The sequence below is a fragment of the Nyctereutes procyonoides genome, unplaced genomic scaffold, assembly GCF_905146905.1.
Source record: "Nyctereutes procyonoides isolate TBG_1078 unplaced genomic scaffold, NYPRO_anot_genome, whole genome shotgun sequence".
Classification (NCBI taxonomy): domain Eukaryota; kingdom Metazoa; phylum Chordata; class Mammalia; order Carnivora; family Canidae; genus Nyctereutes; species Nyctereutes procyonoides.
Window position 1 is genome coordinate 4,391,500 of NW_026575048.1, and position 18,167 is coordinate 4,409,666.

Consider the following 18,167-nt stretch of genomic DNA (forward strand, 5'->3'; position numbering starts at 1 on the left):
AGAGAATGTGTGACTACAAATTCATACAAACTGTCTAAAATATTTTTATTTTAAGCTATGCGTGTGAATCTTGAGCTTCCCTCAGTTCTGTGTCTAGAGGAGAAACTCGAGGATGGAATCCCGTTTCTCCAGCCTCTGGACCACGTACAGTGGCAGCCTGTTTCCTGTCTGACGCAGAATCTTGCCTATTGTAGGTAATCAGAATGGCCCTTGTTCGGTGAGTGAATGATGAGTCACAGACATTTAGGAACAATGGTGTCTTCTAAAATAGGCTTGACAAAAAAAAAAAAAAAAAAAAAAAGGCTTGACATGACAGACCTTTGGGGCAGTTGGCCCCAAGTCATGACCTGTGAAGGCACTGGGCTGATGAGTGGACATGACCTTGAGAGACACAGACAGCGTATCACTGGAGAGAACCAGGATGGTTGCTCCAAGGCAGAGCTCAGAGTAGATGATTTCACTCTTTATTTATTGAGTACTTAGCATGCCCAAGGACCTATGGAGGAAAACATAGAAAAATGACTTCATCACTGCTCTACAGAATCTTAAGATCTAACAACCAGACAGTAAATATCCCAAGCAGGAAGTGTGACCGATGCCACGATCAACACAGAAACAAGCTAAATCATACACAAGGTCAGAGATCTGGGGATAGGGGAAGAGGGGATTGACTGAGAGGACTTTATAGAAAACTGTTGTATTTGAGATGCATTGTATGCAAATTACATTATCCACGATGGGATGATGTCCTTAACAAAGACAGCAGCGTGGGAATGAAGCCACACACAGGTCACTATATAAGCGCATTGAGGTCTCAGTTACACACTTGGCTGAGAGCATGGTTCTGCTCCTCAGCACTCCCCCTGCCAGCCCCAGATGCTCCTTCCCAGCTCCTCTGACATGATTTCTATGTCCCTGTTTGCAGTAGAAATGGTACCCAGCATGGACCCATCCAGCATGGAATACACGGGCTCACTTCCATTCCTGGTAGATTTGCAGACATCCATCCATCTGTCCATTCATCCATAAATCCTGTCACAATGGGTCCTGCCTGGTACCATGACCAGAGTCCAGAAGTGAGGGTGCCTGTGTGTGTGTGAATACATGTCCTGTGAGGCTCCCACCCCTAGGTAGAAGCACTCTCATCTCCTGTTGAGAGGTTAGAGTAACCAAGTATTAGGATTCTTCTCACTGTGATTTTCTCTTGAATATCAAGGACATTTCTTTGAAGAATTTGACAGACCTCCAAAGTCAGATGCCCATTCATATCTTCGAGGAGGAGAAATACTTACCAGAATGACTTTTCAGTGTAGATGAGACAGATGCATGCTTTTAAAAAAGATGCATAGGTAGCAGGGGAAGATAAATCATACACAACCTCGCGGTCGTTGAGAACCTTGTATAATTGTCTGAAGGAAATAGGAGAGGTAACAGCGAAGGGCTATGGGGTCCTTATAGTCTGGTGGACCCGTGTTGGTGATGGCGCATTGTTCATGCGACCTGTTCAGTCCCTCCCAAGATCATTATGACACACACACTACTATCATGGCATTTTCCAGCTAAAACACATGGAAGGCCAAAGAAGTTAAGCAACTCCCTTGAGCACACGGGGTCGGAAGGTGAAGGCATTAGAATTCAGAGCCCACAGAGGAGGGACGGCTGTTACGGAGGGAAGCCCCTACGGCTGGGGCTGGTTTTCTCATAATCGTGGAGAAAAGAGTGTATGCATCGGAGGAGGCATTGTTTCCTGCACACCAACAAGTTTTGCTCAGCTATGCATGCCTGACAGGCATATTATTTAACACTTGGCGAACTTCTAGCTACTAAAGGGAGTGGCGAAAAGAAAATCTTGCAGGAATCCTGTCTTCTACGGTTTCGGACGGCGAGGAGCCAGAAACCCTAAGACTAGGAGGTGGATCGCGGTGCCTGGATCTCGGGTATCCTGACGCCGTCCAGGTGGGCTCTCCATCCGTCCATCCGCATGCGTCCATGCGTCCATGCATCCATCCAAGCCACCAGGTAGGGGGATGGAAGGACGTTTCCGCGACGCGCTGGCGTCTTGACAGCCGGGTCCGGAGGCCGCAGGGACCGGGCATCGCTGCCGCGGCTCGGGGCTGGTCTGGGGCGGCCCGGGCTGCTCAGCCCCGCGCTCTCCGGGCCGGGCTCCGAGGGAGGCGCCCGCTCCGCTCCCCTCCCCTCCTCTCCCGGGAAGGACCCCGCGGGCAGAGGCGCCCTCCCCGGAGGGCGGGGGGCGGGGGGCGGGGGCCGGGCGCGCGGCGGGCGGAGGGCGGCAGGGGGCGCTGCGCGGCGGGCGGGCGGGGGCGGGGCGGGGCGGGGGCGGGGGCCGGGCCGGGCCTGGGCGCCCGCGTCTTTGTGCCGCTCGCCGCCGCCCACTCTGCCCCCGCCCGCGGTGCGCCCCGCTGGAGGGCGGGCAGGGCATAAAGGGCGGCTCCGGCGGGCGCGGGCCGGGCACCCGACAGGCACCCCGCAGCCGCGCCGGACGCCCCGGACACCCGGCCTGGGCGCGGCGCTCGGAGCCGAGCCCCGAGCCCCCGAGCCCCGGGGCCCCCGCCGCGCGGGACCAGGCAGGTGGGTGACGCGCGTCGCTTTGTGTCGGCATCGCGGGCGCGGGGCGGGGGCGGGGGCGGGGGCGGGGGATGCGGCGGGGACGCGCGGGCCCGGCCCGGCGGGGGGGGGGCTGGGGATGCGGCGGCGCGGCCCGGGGTCCGGGGCGCAGGGGTCGCGGCGAGGGCGCGCGGGCCCGGCCTGGGGGACCTGGGGGGGGCGAGGGCGCGCGGGCTGCCGGCCGGGGTCCCGGGGGGAGCACCCTGGGCCCGCCCCGCCTGCCCCTCGGCCGCCCCAGCGCCGCGGCCACTTGGGAAGCTCGGGGTCCCCCGCCCCCCGGCCCGGCCCGCTCCGCCGCGCCCTGGCTCCCTGGCTCCCTGGCACCGGGCGGGGACCTCTCTCCGGGGGGGGCTCCGCAGGCCGCGGGAAGGCAGGTCGGCCCGGCGGGGCGGGGGCGGGGGGCGTCCTCCGCGTGCGCATCCCCGCGGCCCTCCTCGGAGCCCGCCCCTCCTGGGGGTCTCGGCTGCTCCCCCCTCCCCACCCCCCCGGCGGGGTCTCCCCGGCCCCCCGGCGCCTTCCAGGCGCGGCTCGGGGCTGGGGGAGGGGCTCCCCGTGGTCCCTCATCACCCCGCAGTCAGGTCTGGGTGGTCACTTCAAAAGTTCTCTCTGTGCCTTTCTTTCCAGTAAATGTGATAAAAACATGTCCAAGAAATCCCCTGGCTTGCCGCGTGCCAGGCGGAAGTCGGCTCCACGGAAGGGGGCAGGACGGAGCCCCAGGAGCGCGCGGGGCGGGTGCTGCTGCGCGGGGCGGGTGCTGCTGCGCGGGGCGGGTGCTGCTGCGCGGGGCGCGGCGGGGGCGGTGCCGCCCTGGGAGGGCCTGGCCTGGGCTGGGCCTGGGCTGGCTGGGGCTGGGCCTGGGGCTGGGGCTGGGGCTGGGCTGGGGCTGGGCCTGGGCTGGGCCTGGGCCCCGCAAGGACACGTGGTGGTGAACCGGGCGGTGTTGGGGCGGGGAGCCGCGTCCTGAGGTCAGGGGCGGGGCGCGGGGTGAGCCCCCTGGAGGGAGGGGAGGGCCAGGCCAGGGCTGCTTTGTGAGGGAGGATGTTGAGCCAAAGCCGGAAGGTGGGGCAGGTGCACCTGAGGCCGGGGGCGCTGCCTGGCGGAGCGAGGGGATGGGAACTCGAGGTGTGTGCAGGCTCGGGACCTTTCCCATGCCCCGAGCTTCCCTTCCCCAGTGCTCGGATGAGGGGCCTGGTCCTTTGTGGTTTTCTAGTGACCTTATGGTTTTTGTTCTTTATCATTCTGTAAGGCGTGCAAAGGAAATTTGAGCGCAGAGGTCGGATGGGAACAAATCGTGGTCTTTGAACAACAGGCTGACTTCAGCTCAGTCTGGATCCCGTGATGGTGGGAGCCCTTGATGGTGGGAGCCCTTGATGGTTTTGGAGGAGGAGGGGGAGGAGAGTGAGCTGAACCCTGCTGTGTGCGATTGAGGGGGTGCTGTGCAGTGTGCTGGGTGCCACCCCTAGATTCCGACCCCACCCCACTTCCCACCTGCTGGGACTGAGCTTCCCCCTGTACCCCTTATCAAAGGTGGGCCATGGCTTGCAGACCTCAGGAGAAAATGGGATGTCAGTAACCTAATTTCCGTGGGATGGGGATTGTCCGGATCCAGCACAATTGGAGTCTGGAAGTTTACGTGTTTAAAGGGGCCCCGATTCTAGTACCAGGAGCCCTGGAGAACTAAGGACGGGCGGGCTCCGACGCTGCGGGCCGGGCTGCAACTCTGGGCGCCTAATGTGGGCGCCCACAGGCGGTGCCCGAGCCCATACCGACACGCGGAAGCGCACTTTCAGCTGCGTGTGCTTGATAAGTGTATGGGGTGCCCCGGCTTTCAGAGGGTGTGTCATTCCTGCATCCACATCCGCACTAGAGGATGGTGCTTCTCTTGTGGACTCCGTGCGGTTTGGGGCTTGGAAGGGACCCCACACACTCCTCAGTGGAAGCCGCTGACGTTTAGCGGGTGAACTTGGGGCTCAGCCAGAAGCCGGGAGCCACGTCGCCTGTTTTTCCCATTGTGGTTCGTAATTTGGCTCTGCTGCCTTCTTTTGTTCCAATTTCTCCTCTTTGAGGACCTTTCTCCCTGGTGGTGGAGACAGGAGGAGGCCCACCCTTGCAGACTGAGAGTCACAGAGCTAGGTGGTCACTGCAGCTTCCTAGCCCAGCCCGCTCATTGTGACTTGGAGGGGAGAGAGGGCAGGGACCCCACCCCGGGGACCCCCACACAGGCCGCGGCTGGCCTGGGCCCGGCAGCAGCTCTCCCGACTGCCTGCCGGCCTTCCTCCCGCTCTGGGCTTGGGCTAGGGGAGGGGAGACACATCAGCTGCTCTGGGGGGTCTGCTGGTCTGGTGGCACCCAGGATGACACCGAGGCCTCCGCCGCTAACTGGGCATCCGGCTATGCAAGACCGCCCCAGGCCCCCAGATCTCTGGGTGCGGGATTTCAGAGGGCGCCAGAGACGATGAACAGAGGGGATTGCTTCTGAGGAAGACAGACCCTCTTCATATTCACTTGGGTAGCTTCCCGCCTTGGCGATCCAAGAGCGAAGGTGAAGGTGCCTTACGACTAGGAAAGTCACTTGAGGTGATCATTCTCGGGACCAGCCTCCTTTGTCCTTCGTTTCCTTGTAGCTGACACACATGAATAGCTTCTCTTAATTAGATGAAGAAATTAAATTGCAGCAGCTGTTTCTATAGCTGCTGGGGATTGGTCCGGAAGGACAGAGCTTGCGCAAACCTCTGACCGGGCTGTGTGACCCAGGGCAAGTGTCTTCACCTCCTTGGGTGGCTCCAGTGGCTTCAACTGTGAAAGCCAGGTGTTGGCCTAGCTGGTTCCCAAGATCCAAAAAAAGCAGTTGCTGCTTTGAAGGTCTTTTTTTTTTTTTTTTTTTAAGGAGAATCAGCATTGGGGGTTAAGGCGCCAAATGCAACCAGTTTTATGGACTTTGGGAGAAGAACGTCTTCTCCTACAGAGGATGTGTTGGGAGACAGGCTTTGGAGGCGGTGGTTCTTGGTGACGAGGGTCCATCTTCCTCCGTTCCTGGAATCTGACACCTGCCTTGGAACGTGTTTTCTGGGTGGCCTGTAGACTCTGAGAGCCGGGCCTCCTCTGAGGAGCAAGTTTGACAAGCTGGACGTGATGTTAACAGAGGAAAATAAGTTCCCTGGATGGTGGGAAGTAGCGTGTCAGCCAACACTTAGATTTGCCCCAGGAGAGGGAGGAAGCAATGGTTCGTAGTCACTTAGGATGCCCTGTCACCGGGTGCTGCTCATCGGGCCCTCGCCCAGGACCCAGTTCTCATGCAGCCCGTGGGACGGGCGCTGCGACGGTCCCCACATCACTGAGGAGGGAAGGGAAGCAGGGCGTGGCTGGGCTGTCCGAGGCCGTGCACGTGGTGAACACTGAAGCCCGCGTGGGACTCCGAGTCCTCGGCAGAGGATCTGTTCTGTGACCTCGAGGAGGCCACAGCCTGGGGGTGGAAGCCAGCACATCCACAGACCGTCCTAACGACGGGGTTGGTGTGCCCAGGGCAGCTCACGGGGGAGCCCGTGATGCCAGCGACTTGAAGGGTGAGTCCAGGTTCTCCAGGCTACTTTGGAGGCTCAAGGTCAGACTCTGGGTCCCGGGAACAGCCAGTAGGAGCCGGGGGTGGGCTGGGAACTGGGAGCCGGCTGTTGTACAGGGTCTTGTTCTCAGCAGGCTGTCTCAGAACACCGTCCAAACCCAGATTCCGGAGTGGAAAACGGTTGCTTTGGTTTCTGGTGTGTCTTCTAGAAGGTTCTCCCAGTGTGGGGTTTGTCCTTGTATAGTTTTAGAGCCTCCCCCCGGCCCCTCCACCCCCCTGCCCAGTCTGTGTGCTGGAGGAGATTCGGTTCAGAGAAGGTGAGCGGAACCACGGGCAGCACCCCGTGTTTTTACAACGCAGCCACCTCTCCTGTTGCCTTCAGAGTCCCCGAGCAAGGCCAGTGTGACTCCCCGGGGCCTGTGGCTGCTGCTGCCTGCTGTTCAGGACCCCCGAGCTGGGAGTCGGCCCCAGCAAAGCGCAGGCCTCCGCAGCTTCTCCCCAGCTGGCAGGGCTCTGTGGGCAGGACCCCGGGCCCAGACCCGTAGAACAGCGGGGAGCTTCCGCGGTGTCTGTAGTAGGGCTCTCGGTTACATGGGGTTTTGTGTCCGTCCTTGAACACCTCTGACACCTTGAACACCTCTTACACTATTTCCCTGGGACCGTTTTTGGCTGCCAGGGGGTCAGTTTCCAAGCAGTTCTTTGGAACAGGGGGGTGTCTGACTTTGCGGGGGGGCGGTGGGCAGCATTTTAAGGCTCTGTGGAGGGAGGGGGGCTGTGTAGGCTGCATCAACCGTGGAGAGACTCCAGCCTGCGGGCAGTGCGGGGCCCATCTGCTGTGGTGTCTCTGCATCCAGGATGCGTGTTGAGTGGCCAGCAATGGGGTTGGGTGTGCTCGTCCCTACCCGCCTTCGGGGGCCGGCCGGTCTGCAGGCTCGTCCCCATTCCAGTACTTGCCGTCCCCACCACCTCGTCCCCGGTCAGGCTCGCCTGCGTCCCCACAGGAAGGGCAGCCTGCTGGGCAGAGCGGCCGGCCCTCTCCGCCAGCTTGTGGGTGCCGGGAAGTGTCCCCGTCACAGAAACGTGGGTTAGGCACCCTCTTCTTCCTCGACGTAAAATGTTCTCTTAAACGGGTGTTCTGAAGCCACAATCAACACATATTTTTTGACTTTCTTGGGAAAGTCAAACTTTGTGTCAATCCCACTGGGGTCCCTCACCATCTCTACGGAGGCCTCTTGTCACTGTGCTGCTGGGATGCCCTCAGCTGCCCTCACTGCTTGTCCAATGACGAGCGTGTCCCTCGGTCGAGTCTTTGGGATCCTTCATCGCTTGGCCCCAGCCCGTCCGGGGTGGGCCTCCCAACAGCCCCCGAGCAGGTGCCCTGGAGCATTCTCCTGCTATCTCCGTGGGCCACATTCCTGGTGGCCCTTCCGGGCTCAGAACACATACCGTTTTCTTCTCAAAGCTGTAGAACTGCTAATGGGGACATTGGGGTGGTCCCCTCCCTGGGTCCTGGCATCTTGCTGATGGGGCCCTGGGAATGTGGGAGCACAGGATGGAGCCACAGGCCTCAGCACCGGCCAGCCTCGTCCCCGCACCCCGAGCCCTGGCCCCCTCTGTCTCCTACCTGCCAGCTGGGACGTTCTCCGTACCAGGTGCTTCCATAGCAACTTTTCCTTCAAGATCTTTGATTGCGCTTAAAACTCTCGAATCTAATTTTAGCGATTTATGTAACTGATTTCCTCTCGTAAGCCCTACAAGGGTTTGAACTTCCTCATTTTTCGCGTTCCCTTAGCACCTATCGTGCACTTTAAAAAAAATATTCATGAGAGATACAGAGAGAGAGAGAGAGAGAGAGAGAGAGAGAGAGGCAGAGACACAGGCAGAGGGATAAGCAGGCTCCATGCAGGGAGCCCAACGTGGGACTCGATCCCAGGTCTACAGGATCACGCCCTGGGCTGAAGGCGGCGCTAAACTGCTGAGCCACCCAGGTTGCCCTATTGTACACTTTCTGAGTGCATTTTGGTTAAGTGATTGAAGATGAGAGAGAAAGAGAGAGAGAAAGAGAAATTGGGCTCAAAAGGGAAATGAAAACACGGGATTCGAGCTCCGGGGTGATCTGAGCACATCCAGAGAGCCGGGTTCTCTCTTTGGGAGGTGAGTCCACCCACGGAGCAGTGCCCTGCGGGACCCTCAGAAGCTGAACGCAGCGCAGGTGGGGGTGGGGGTGGGGGTGGGAGGAGGGAGGCCTGGCCGGTCCTGTCCGTAGACAGCAGACGCCATCGGGTCCAGTGTCAGACGAGAGCACCGTCCGGGCTGGCTGGGGCAGCGTGTGGCCCGGGCACTGTGCGATGCTGGGGAGGGTGAGGCCGAGGTGGGCCTCGTTCTGCGGTGTGCAGAAGGTGTGCGTGTCCTCGTGGGTATTACGGGAGCTCTGGAGGCTGGCGTGAGCATGTGTAGACTCGAGGCAGCTCCGAGCCAGTGTGCACGGGGCCCCGAGGCATGGGACCCAGTGCTGGGGTTTGTTCCTGCGGATGGTGAGTCCGGGCTGGTGGTCGGGCCCTCGGGGGCAGGAGCAGGCGGCAGGCTCCGTCAGCCTTACGAGTCTGGAGCTTTCTAACGAGAGGCCGAGGCGCTCTAGGCAAAGGGCGGTCGGGTTCCTAGAAAGAGAGTTTGTCTGGGAAACACGCGGTGGGCCCTTGATTCGCGTGGTTCCTCCCACAGAGGAAGCGGAGAGCCTCGGCTGCGGAGACCCGAGAGCGTGCGTGCAGAATAATCCGCGACAGTCAGTGTTTTCTCTGTTTCTCGAGTGCTTGACGCTCTCCTTTGGTCCGTGGTGCCAGTGTTCATTCCACAGCATCACACGGGGGGTGTGTTCCAGAAGGAGCGCTGCGTCGGGAAGTGCGAAGGCTTGTGGGCGCCCTGGGGGCCGCTGTCTGTCAGAGAAACACACAGTCCCAGAAAGTCACTTTTCTGGGCGCCCCGATCGCCACGTGGTACTTCTCAGGAGCCCCCTCCCAACACACACGCACGGGCACATGGGAGTCCCGGGACGACGGAGTTAGAAGAGCTTCTAGAAGACTTGGAGAGCGGGCGCCTCGGGATGTGGATTTGTTGGCTAAAACTGTGCCTATTTCTTCCTAATCGCTTGGCGGGCGAGGCGTTGCCAGTGCCTGGAGTGGATGAGACGGCGCCCCGCAGAGATCACAGTCCCTTCTTTCTTCTTTAGGTCTCAATGAAGTGTCCGCCATGGGCCCTGGGAACCGAGACAGTGTGGTTGTGAGAGGCCAGCGGCGGGTGGGTAGGGCCGGATGTGGCGGGGAAAGAAGACAAAAAGGTTATCTGTCTGCGTTCCCTCCGCTTGCGGGACCCTAAGGCAGCACCTCCGTGTCAGGCGGCGCTGTCCCCCTCCGGGTCTGGGGCGCTGACGTCTTCCCACTGCCCTCTGTCCGCGTGCAGGGGGACAGCGCCCTGCCCCCAGCCTGCCCCCCCCCAGCCAGGTCCCCAGTGTGATGATGTGATGACGTGGAGCCTTTGGGAGGCGTGTCGGTCACCAGGGGGGAATGCTCGTGAATGGGATGGGAGCCCCCTCACCCATCCTGCCCGTGAGGACGTGGCGAGTGGGAGGCCACCTGAACCAGACAGAGGCTGTCACCAGACCCCGAACCCTCCGGCATCTTGAGGTCGGACTTCCAGCCTCCACAGCTGTGAGATACGAGTGTCCGTTGTTTACGAGCCGCCCGTCCGAGGGGACGGTTACGAGGGTGGTTGGAGTGAACGAAGATAGGCAGTGACGGCTGGTCACCAGTTCTATGGGAGTTGGGCCTACTCTGTTGGTCACACGTGAATTGGATCCCCGGCAAGGACCCAAATGACCACATCACCGATCCTGGGGGTTAGGCGCATCCTAAAGGGGACACAGTTCATCCCGTAACACCAACAGCAGGGGCAGGGGTACACGATTGTACGTGTTTGTGTGTTGCTGTGTGTTTGGCTCACAAGGGAACGCTCACCAACGAGGGCTGCAAGAAACGGGTTGGCGTTTCCTCCGTGGCACTGGGAGGGGACGGTTGCAGGCACGGGTCCTGCTGCACCGTGCTGCCCACGAGAACCAGCTTCTGCTCTAGTTGCCCTTTGTCCTCCGCGTGTCGGCCTATGCCCTCATGCGGGGCACCCTGGGGTCCAGGGGGCTCACCACAACTCCCAGCTCACGGGTGTGTGTTGAAGGTGGCAAGAGAAGTATGTGTGTGTGGTGGGGGGGAGTTTGGTGTCACCTGCATCTGTCCTTTGGATCAGAGAACAACAGGCCTTTGGGGAAGCCCTGTGATGGCCTCTGTGTGTGTCCCATTGAAGTGGGCTTCCTGGCAGACCCCAAGGTACGAGAAGTTGGGGGAACCAGAGGCCACGGGAGTCAGAAGGACCGTCCTCACGCGGACTGGACAGCATGGTGCGTGAAGCCACCTGCCCGGCGTCTGCATGGCCAGACTGTGCCAGCGTCCGTTGCCCTTGCTGGTCTCACCTGTTCTCGTCTGGAAGGCAGGAATCCCCACGGGACGAGGTCCGGACCAACCTGCGCATGGGTCGCATGGCTCACATGGCCCCGGTGTCCTGCCAGTGTCACATAAGCCCATCTGAGCCTTCCCTGATTGTAGTTCTGGGTGCGGTGAGGAGCAGGAAATCACGTCCTGTCCTGTCCGTGTCTGTGTCCCCCTCGCAGCTGGCACGGAGCCTGGCACGGGGTAGCTGCTCCGTGAGTGTTTGCAGACCTTAACTAGGCCTCTCCGCCCTTCACAGGCCTCGGGGTCCAGGAGCAGTCTCAGCCGTTGCTCCATCCCTTCTGTTCTTTGGCCCTTTCCCTTGGCCGACCTCCTGCGTTCCAAGGTGGATGAAGGGACATCCAGTGAGGGCGCGCCCAGGGACCCGGGGACGGCAGGGGGCTGCTGAGGCCTTTCCAGAACAGGACGGGGTGTGGAGCTCTGTAATCCGCCGGCAGGTACGGACCTCTGCAGCCTTCGGCATCGTGCAAGTTCCAGTTTCGCTCCAGCGAGGACGACCAGTGGGGACCCACAGCAATCCCTTGTCATCTGGCAGCGTCGCTCACCCTCCACTCCCCCCGCCTGTGAAATAGCTCAACATCTAAGGCGCACGCAGTTTATTAATGCCCAATAAATACCCACCGCGTCCTCAGCCAGGTCCTGGGCTGTGGAAGGTGCAAACATAACGCCTCAGAAGGAAGTGTTGTCAGTTTGTTCTTAAATGAGCATGTCCTCCCCCGGGCAGCGGAGGGGCCAGGGGGCCAGTTCTTATCTGTTAATCCTTTAATCGCTCCCAGGACTCTTTCTCCTTTGGCCCAGCGCCCTGTTTCCTTCACAGTGACCTTGTTTTCTCTCCGTTACGGCCACGTGCGCGCTTGCGGGTACGGGCTTTCTCCAAGGGCACCAGCGTGGGCACCGGCGCGGGCTGTGTCCTGCCGGCCTGGCACACGGGCTGCTCTCCCGGGGACTGTTTATCCGGCGAAAGCGGGGTGTCTTCTGGCTACAACAGAGCAAACCCGACCAGAGGGGCGGAGGGGAGGGCATGTGGAGGGCTGCACGGTGCAGGCGGAGGCCGCTGGCCTCGCGGGTCCTGAGCCCTTCTGCGGAGGCCAGTCCCAAGGGACCTGCCGTGCGTGTGGAGAAATGCATGGCCAGTTTCCAAGAGCTGGTGTGAAAACCGGTGTAAATGAAAGCAATCTCAGGAATAACATTTACGTGATTACCTGTTAACGTGATTTTATTTCACTCATTTAAATAAAATGTTACTAACATTGATTTCCCTTATTTTTACTTAAAAAAAAAAAAAAGAAAAAGAAAAACGTGCCAGGGGCACCGGGGTGGCTCAGTCGGTTGGGCGTCTTGGTTTCGGCTCAGGTCATGATCTCAGGGTCTCGAATCAAGCCCCGTCGGGCTCAGCGCAGAGTCTGCTTGAGATGCTCTCTCTCCCCTGCCTACCTTCTCTCTCTCTCTCTCTCTCTCTCTCTCTCTCTCTCTCTCTCTTTCTCTCTCTCAAGTAAACAGATAATTTTTTTTTAAATTCTTTTTTTAATGTGCCAGAAAATGTGACACGAGGGATGCAGCTCACGTTAGATCTCCCTGCTGTAGGTTTCCCTGCTGTAGTGCTCATCTGCAGGGACCTGGCCGCCCGTGTTTCTTTGGGGGTTCGCAGGCCTCTCGCCCCTGTGTCGAGGCCCCACGCAGGCACGTAGGCTGGGAGTGGGGTCACCCCTGCCGGGCTGCACGTCCTGACCCGGGCCGAGTGCTCATCCTCGCTCCCCAGTGACGGTGTCTGCCGTTTAGCCCCGATGCTTGAGGTTCCTGCCGACTTGGCCCATTTGTGCACCTCTTCCCTGCAGCCTGTATTATTCGCATTCGGTGCTTTGAGGGACTGAGCTCAAGTCAGTATCAACTCAGAGGCAGGCTTCCTTGGACTTTTTTTTTTTAATGTATAAAATAAGATTGGGTTGGACAAACATATCATTTTAGTCTCTGGAATTTGCCATGAGTCTCACCTGGGCATCAGGTTCACTGCTCTAGGGCCTCCTAATCCCGCCCCCCCCCCTGAGCAATCCCCCCAGTCTCTCTCCCAGCCTCCCGCTGTGGTTTTTCCTGAACACTGGCCTGCGGGGCTTGAGTCCAGGGTACCCACCACGTCTCCCACTCGTGAGCCCGGTGAAGGCCGGTTGCGAGGGCGCCCTCCTCCTTGAACTGTGGCTTTCCTAGCGGCTCCGTGTTTTCCTCTGCATCCTGGAAGCCTCTGGCTCTTGCGGGGCAGTTCATTCTCGGCCTGTTGTCCCTGCCATCACCTGACATGCCTCGGGGTCCAGGGCATCCCAGGGCAGCCCCTGGCACACATCACCTGCTTTTCCCTGCATCTCTGATGCCTTCTGTGCTGTTCATCCTGCCAGCCCCCTCCTCCGTCCCGGTGTCCCTGAGCAGCTCTGGCATTTTGTGGAGGACGTGGTACGGAGACAGCATCCTTTCACTCTCCGGACACAGAGGCATGGAGCCTACGGCCTAGGAGCTTTGCAAAATGAAATATTTCTAAATCTTGGAAACCAGTGTTAGCTCCAAAGTATTAAAAGCAAAACACCCAGAACTGTTGTTAACACGTGTCATATTTTGTCGACAAAATAGTCAAGAGAAACTCAAGGCACAATTTTATAGAAATTCTGGGTAACCTGAAGTGAGGGCACTATTTACCGGGAAGCAAACATCCCTGACCAGGTCTTGCCTTCGTGCCGGTCCTGCCCAGCTCCTCTGGGCGGTAGAGCGGAGACTCAGATGCCCACATTTATTTGTCAGGCTTTCTTGGGGTGCATTGTGGCAGGCTGGGCTCCTGGGTGAAGGGCGTGTCTAACTCCTGTCCCCAGCCCGGCACCTGGTAGGTACATTCAGCTTCAGTGCTTTAAACTTTTAACTCAACTCCCCGCATTTAAAAAAATAAAATAAAATAAAGGACCTTCCGATCTGCCTGAAGGTTTATGCTTCTTTCTGAAGTGCCACCCTAGGGGGGTTTTTAAAACCCAGTGGCATCTATATAAGCTGATCCCAAATGGCAAACACCCTGAGCTGATTTGCTAACAAAAATAATCATCTGGAGGCTGCAAACGTAGTTTGCATGATTTCAGTTTAAATTGTATACAGATCTTTCCTGGCACGAACTCTCTGTGTCATCTGCTCCATACTGGCCATCCAGAAGTCGGTCTCGTGACGATATAACAACCATCATGTGATAATAAAATACTTGGGTGGCAAGAGCGATTTTTCTTGGTAAACGTGAAATTGTTATTTAAGAGAATTTCTAGGAGGAATTAGGTAAAAGGAACATTGGCTGATAGGATGAAGGGGGCTCTGCTGCAGAACAGGAAGCGGTTAAGTATAAATCATGCTGGCTCAGCAGAAGGAATGCGTTTCTGGGCCTAAACGGGGTGGGGTGAGGGGAAGGGATGGCTTAAGGATAAATGCATGATTTTTATTTGCAACCACAAATACTTGAGACAGTTGCACTTTGGGGAATCTAGCTCAAGGAAATGATGCTAAACGTGGGGAAAAAGAAGGAAATCTTTATGCACAAATGCTTCTCGTGTGTGTGTGTGTGTGTGTGTGTGTGTGTGTGTGTGTGTGTGTTTAAATAACAGTCCCAAATGGAAAACATCTAAGTATGGTTAAGTAAATATCTTGCTCTAATTAGATATGATTTTTGGAGATTGTGGACATGGGAAAATTTTTATAATATATTGTGAAGTGAAAACAACTCTGAGACCCAGTTGCCTTGTATGGTGGGTCTTTATATTTTTAGAGATGGAGAGAGAGGGAGGGAAGGAGGAGGGGAGAGGAGAGGCAGAGGGAGAGAGAATCCAATGCAGGGTTCGATCCCCCAACCCCAAGATCATGACCTGAGCTGAGATCAAAAGTCAGATGTTTAATGAACTGAGCCACCCAGGCGCCCCTACTCTTGATTTGTTAAACTGTGGTTTTATTTTATAGTGAAGTAAATGATCTGGGTTTTAAAATTTACTTAATTGTAAATTTTGCCCACCACCAACACACACAGTTTATTATTTCCTACACGACAGATACATATTTCAACAGATCATTTGACTGTATCTCCAGTTCTCCAGTGGTCATTTCGCTGCCACGGGCTTGGAGAGGAATGGATAATGGACAAGGAGAAAGCGCTCCTGTTATGCATAAATGAAACCAGCCCCCTGAACACCCCCATTCTTCCTGCAGGGTTGTGTTATGTCACAGCTCTGCACATCTGACCAAGGGCAGCTCACATCAGGGGTGTGACAGCGTGGCCCATGGACCACGTCACAGCTCAGGAGTTGTGGGTCCGACTTGAGGGCAGCATCACTAGACCTCGGTGATCGGGGCTTCGAATCCTGCTCCACACTCCCGGTCCCACTGGGCCTCCTGCAAAGACCTGGAGCCTCTCTGTAAACTTCCCATGTTATTTTATCCATCTAAAACGTGAGACCAGTACTTGAATTACTTCCCTTTCGGGGCTTCTGCAAGGGTTAAAGAAATTGTGAATAAGAAAGCTTAGAGAAACTGCTGGAGGCCTGTCCAAAAGGCGGATTCGCAAGTGACCCTGTGGCGTTTCACAGGTGTGAGACATGAGGAAGTGGGGAGCACTGGGGGACCTCAGGGAACACCGCCTGCTGGACCCAGATTCCATCTGGAAGACACTTCCTGGTTGAATAAGATACCAGTAGCCTTTCTGGTCTATGAAAACAGAACGCATTAGAACTAGGGAGGCTGCTCCCCTTGAGGTTTTCAACTAAAATGAGGGCAGCCTAAATGAAATAATGCGTATTTCCTCCTTTTCCTATTTTTCTCTTTTAATTATTGTATAGCTATAGGTTTTCAGGGACGATGCCAGCACAGGTGGCATTGCTGGTAGATGCAGGACAAGTAGACTGGCCGTGGGCTGAGTTGGCCATTGCTTCTTATGGAAGGTGCACACCCCTTCCCTCTTCTGTACCCATCTCACCCTTCACGGTTTTAGCCTGACTAGATATTTATCAATTTTTATGGATTTTTTCAAAGAACCAGGTCATGATTTTGTTGTTTTTCTTTATTGTTGTTTTGATTTCATTGATCTCTGCTCCAGTTTTTATTGTTTTATTTTAATTTTTTTAATTTTAATTTTTTTTCTGCTTCCCTTGGGCTTCAGTTGCTTTCCTCTCATTTCCTAGAGAGAAAGCTTGAGGGGCTGACTTTAGATCATTCTGCTTTTCTAACACATGCATTTAATACTACATATTTCCCTGTAAGCACAGCTTTTGCTACATTGTACTCATTTTGATAAGTTTTACTTTTGTTTTCATTCAGTTCAAAATGATTTTTAGTTTCTTTTCAGACTTCTTTGCCCCACATGTCATTTAAAAGTGTATTGTTTGATCTCCAAATATTTGGGGATGTTCCAATTTTTTTTTTGTCATAGACTTATAGTGTAGTACCATTGCGATGTGAAAGCAGAGCTTATATGATTTCAGTTTTGGTTTTTTTTTTTAATTTGTTACGGTGGGTTTTATGGCCTAGAATGTTTCCTGGGAGCTGGAGGAATGTGTATTCTATTGTTATTGGATGGAATATTGAATTGTGTCAAATAAATCAAGTTGATTATTGGTGCTGCTTGGTCAACTTCTTCCTGCTGGATCTGTCAGTTACTGAAAGGAGTGGTGGTGTCCAGCTATGATTGTGGATTTGTGTATTTCCTCCTGCATGTCTGTCAGTTTTTGCTTCTGTATTTTGATGCTCTGTTATTAGGTGCATATATGTTTAGTGTTATTTCTTGGGGAACAGACCCCTGTATCCTTATGTAATGTCCCTGTTTATCTCCAGTGATTTTCCTTGTTCTGAAGTTGGCTTTGAAGTCTGAAGTTAACATAGCTCCTCTAGCTTTCTTTGGATTAGCATTAGCATGGTATATCTTTCTCCACCCCTTTACTTTTAACCTGAACCTTCTTATTTACAGTAGATTACTTTAAATAACATGGATTTAGGTCTTGCTTTTTTAGCCACTTTGAAAACCTCAGTCTTTTAACTTTTATCCAATATATTCAGACTGCTGATATTATTGAATTAATATCTACTGTGTTCATAATTGTTTTTTTAAGATTTTATTTTTGTTTATTTATTTTAAGATTTTATTTTATTTATTTTTAAAGACTTATTTATTTATTTGAGAGAGAGAGAGAGAGTACCAGCAGGGCAGAGGGGCAGAGAGAGCGGGAGAAGCAGACACCCCACTAAGCAGGGAGCCTGATGCAGGGCTAGATCCCAGGACTCTGGGATCATGACCTGAGCATAAGGCAGATGCTTAACCAACTGAGCCACCCAGGCACCTTTAAGATGTTATTTTCAGGTAATCTCTACACCCAATGTGGAACTCAAATTTACAACTCTGAAATCAGGAGTCACATGCTCTACTCCTGACCTAGCCAGGTACCCCTAAAGATTTTATTTTTAAGTAATCTCTACAACCAGAGAGATCAAGAGTCGTAGGCCCCATCCTCTGAGCCAGCCAGGTGCCCTATAATTGTTTTTAGTCATTACATATGTTCTCCCCCCCCTTTTTTCCTCCTTTTACTGGCTTCTTTGCTTCTGAATATTGTATATAATTCTTTTTCATCTCCACTGTTACCATATCAGTTATACTAATTTCTAACATTTTTGGTAGTTGGCCTAAGGTTTGCAGTATACATTTGTTAAGCAAACTAAGCCCATTTTTAAAGAATACTGTACCATTTGATACGTAATAATGTTACCTTAGGGTATTGCTGGGTCTTCTATCCCTTCCCTTATGACTTTGCTCATTCTTTTTTTCCATTGGTCATAATCACACAATGCATTTCTATTATTACTGTTGAAACAGTTTTCTTTTAGATCAATTAAAAATAAGGAAAATAAAATAGAATACTTATTTTTTAAATGTTTGTTCATTCATTTATTTATTTAAAATAATCTCTACATCCAATTTGGGGCTCTAACTCATGACCTCGGGATTGAAAGTTGAATGCTCTTCCAACTGAGGCAGCCAAGCTTCCCCCAAAATATTTTATTTTAACTTCCTTTACTCCTTCTCTCTCTTCTTGTGGTTTTGTTGATCTGGGTTTGTGACATATCACTTTTCTTCTCTCTGAAGAGCTTTTAATATTTCTTGCAGCACAGACAGTTGGTGACACACTGCCTTAGTCTTTGCTTATCTGAGCGTGTTTTTGTTGTTTTTTTGGTCTTACTTTTGAGGGACAGTTTTGGTGGAAATAGAATTTTGGGTTGGTATTTTTCTTTCAGTGCTATAAATATTTCACTCTGCTCTCTTCTTTCTTCTATAATTTCTGAAGGGAAGTCAGACCTGATTCTTGTTCTTTTTTTTTTAATAATAAATTTATTTTTTATTAGTGTTCAATTTGCCAACATACGGAATAACACCCAGTGCT

The 18,167-nt window shown here is 54.5% G+C and overlaps 1 protein-coding gene across 2 annotated transcripts in view; it reads left to right on the plus strand.

The window, feature by feature from the left end:
- The first annotated feature begins 1,776 nt into the window (after window positions 1–1,776).
- Window positions 1,777–18,167, plus strand: part of RNF144A (ring finger protein 144A) — a 120,654-nt gene continuing 104,263 nt past the window's right edge. Inside the window, exon 1 of one of the 2 annotated variants that reach the window (XM_055327268.1) lies at window positions 1,777–2,019. In XM_055327268.1, coding sequence (XP_055183243.1) covers window positions 1,998–2,019 — 22 coding nt within the window. In that variant the 5' untranslated portion in view covers window positions 1,777–1,997. Of the gene's footprint in view, window positions 2,020–2,374; window positions 2,590–18,167 lie in introns of those variants that run through there. The other variant, XM_055327270.1, reaches the window with a different exon arrangement.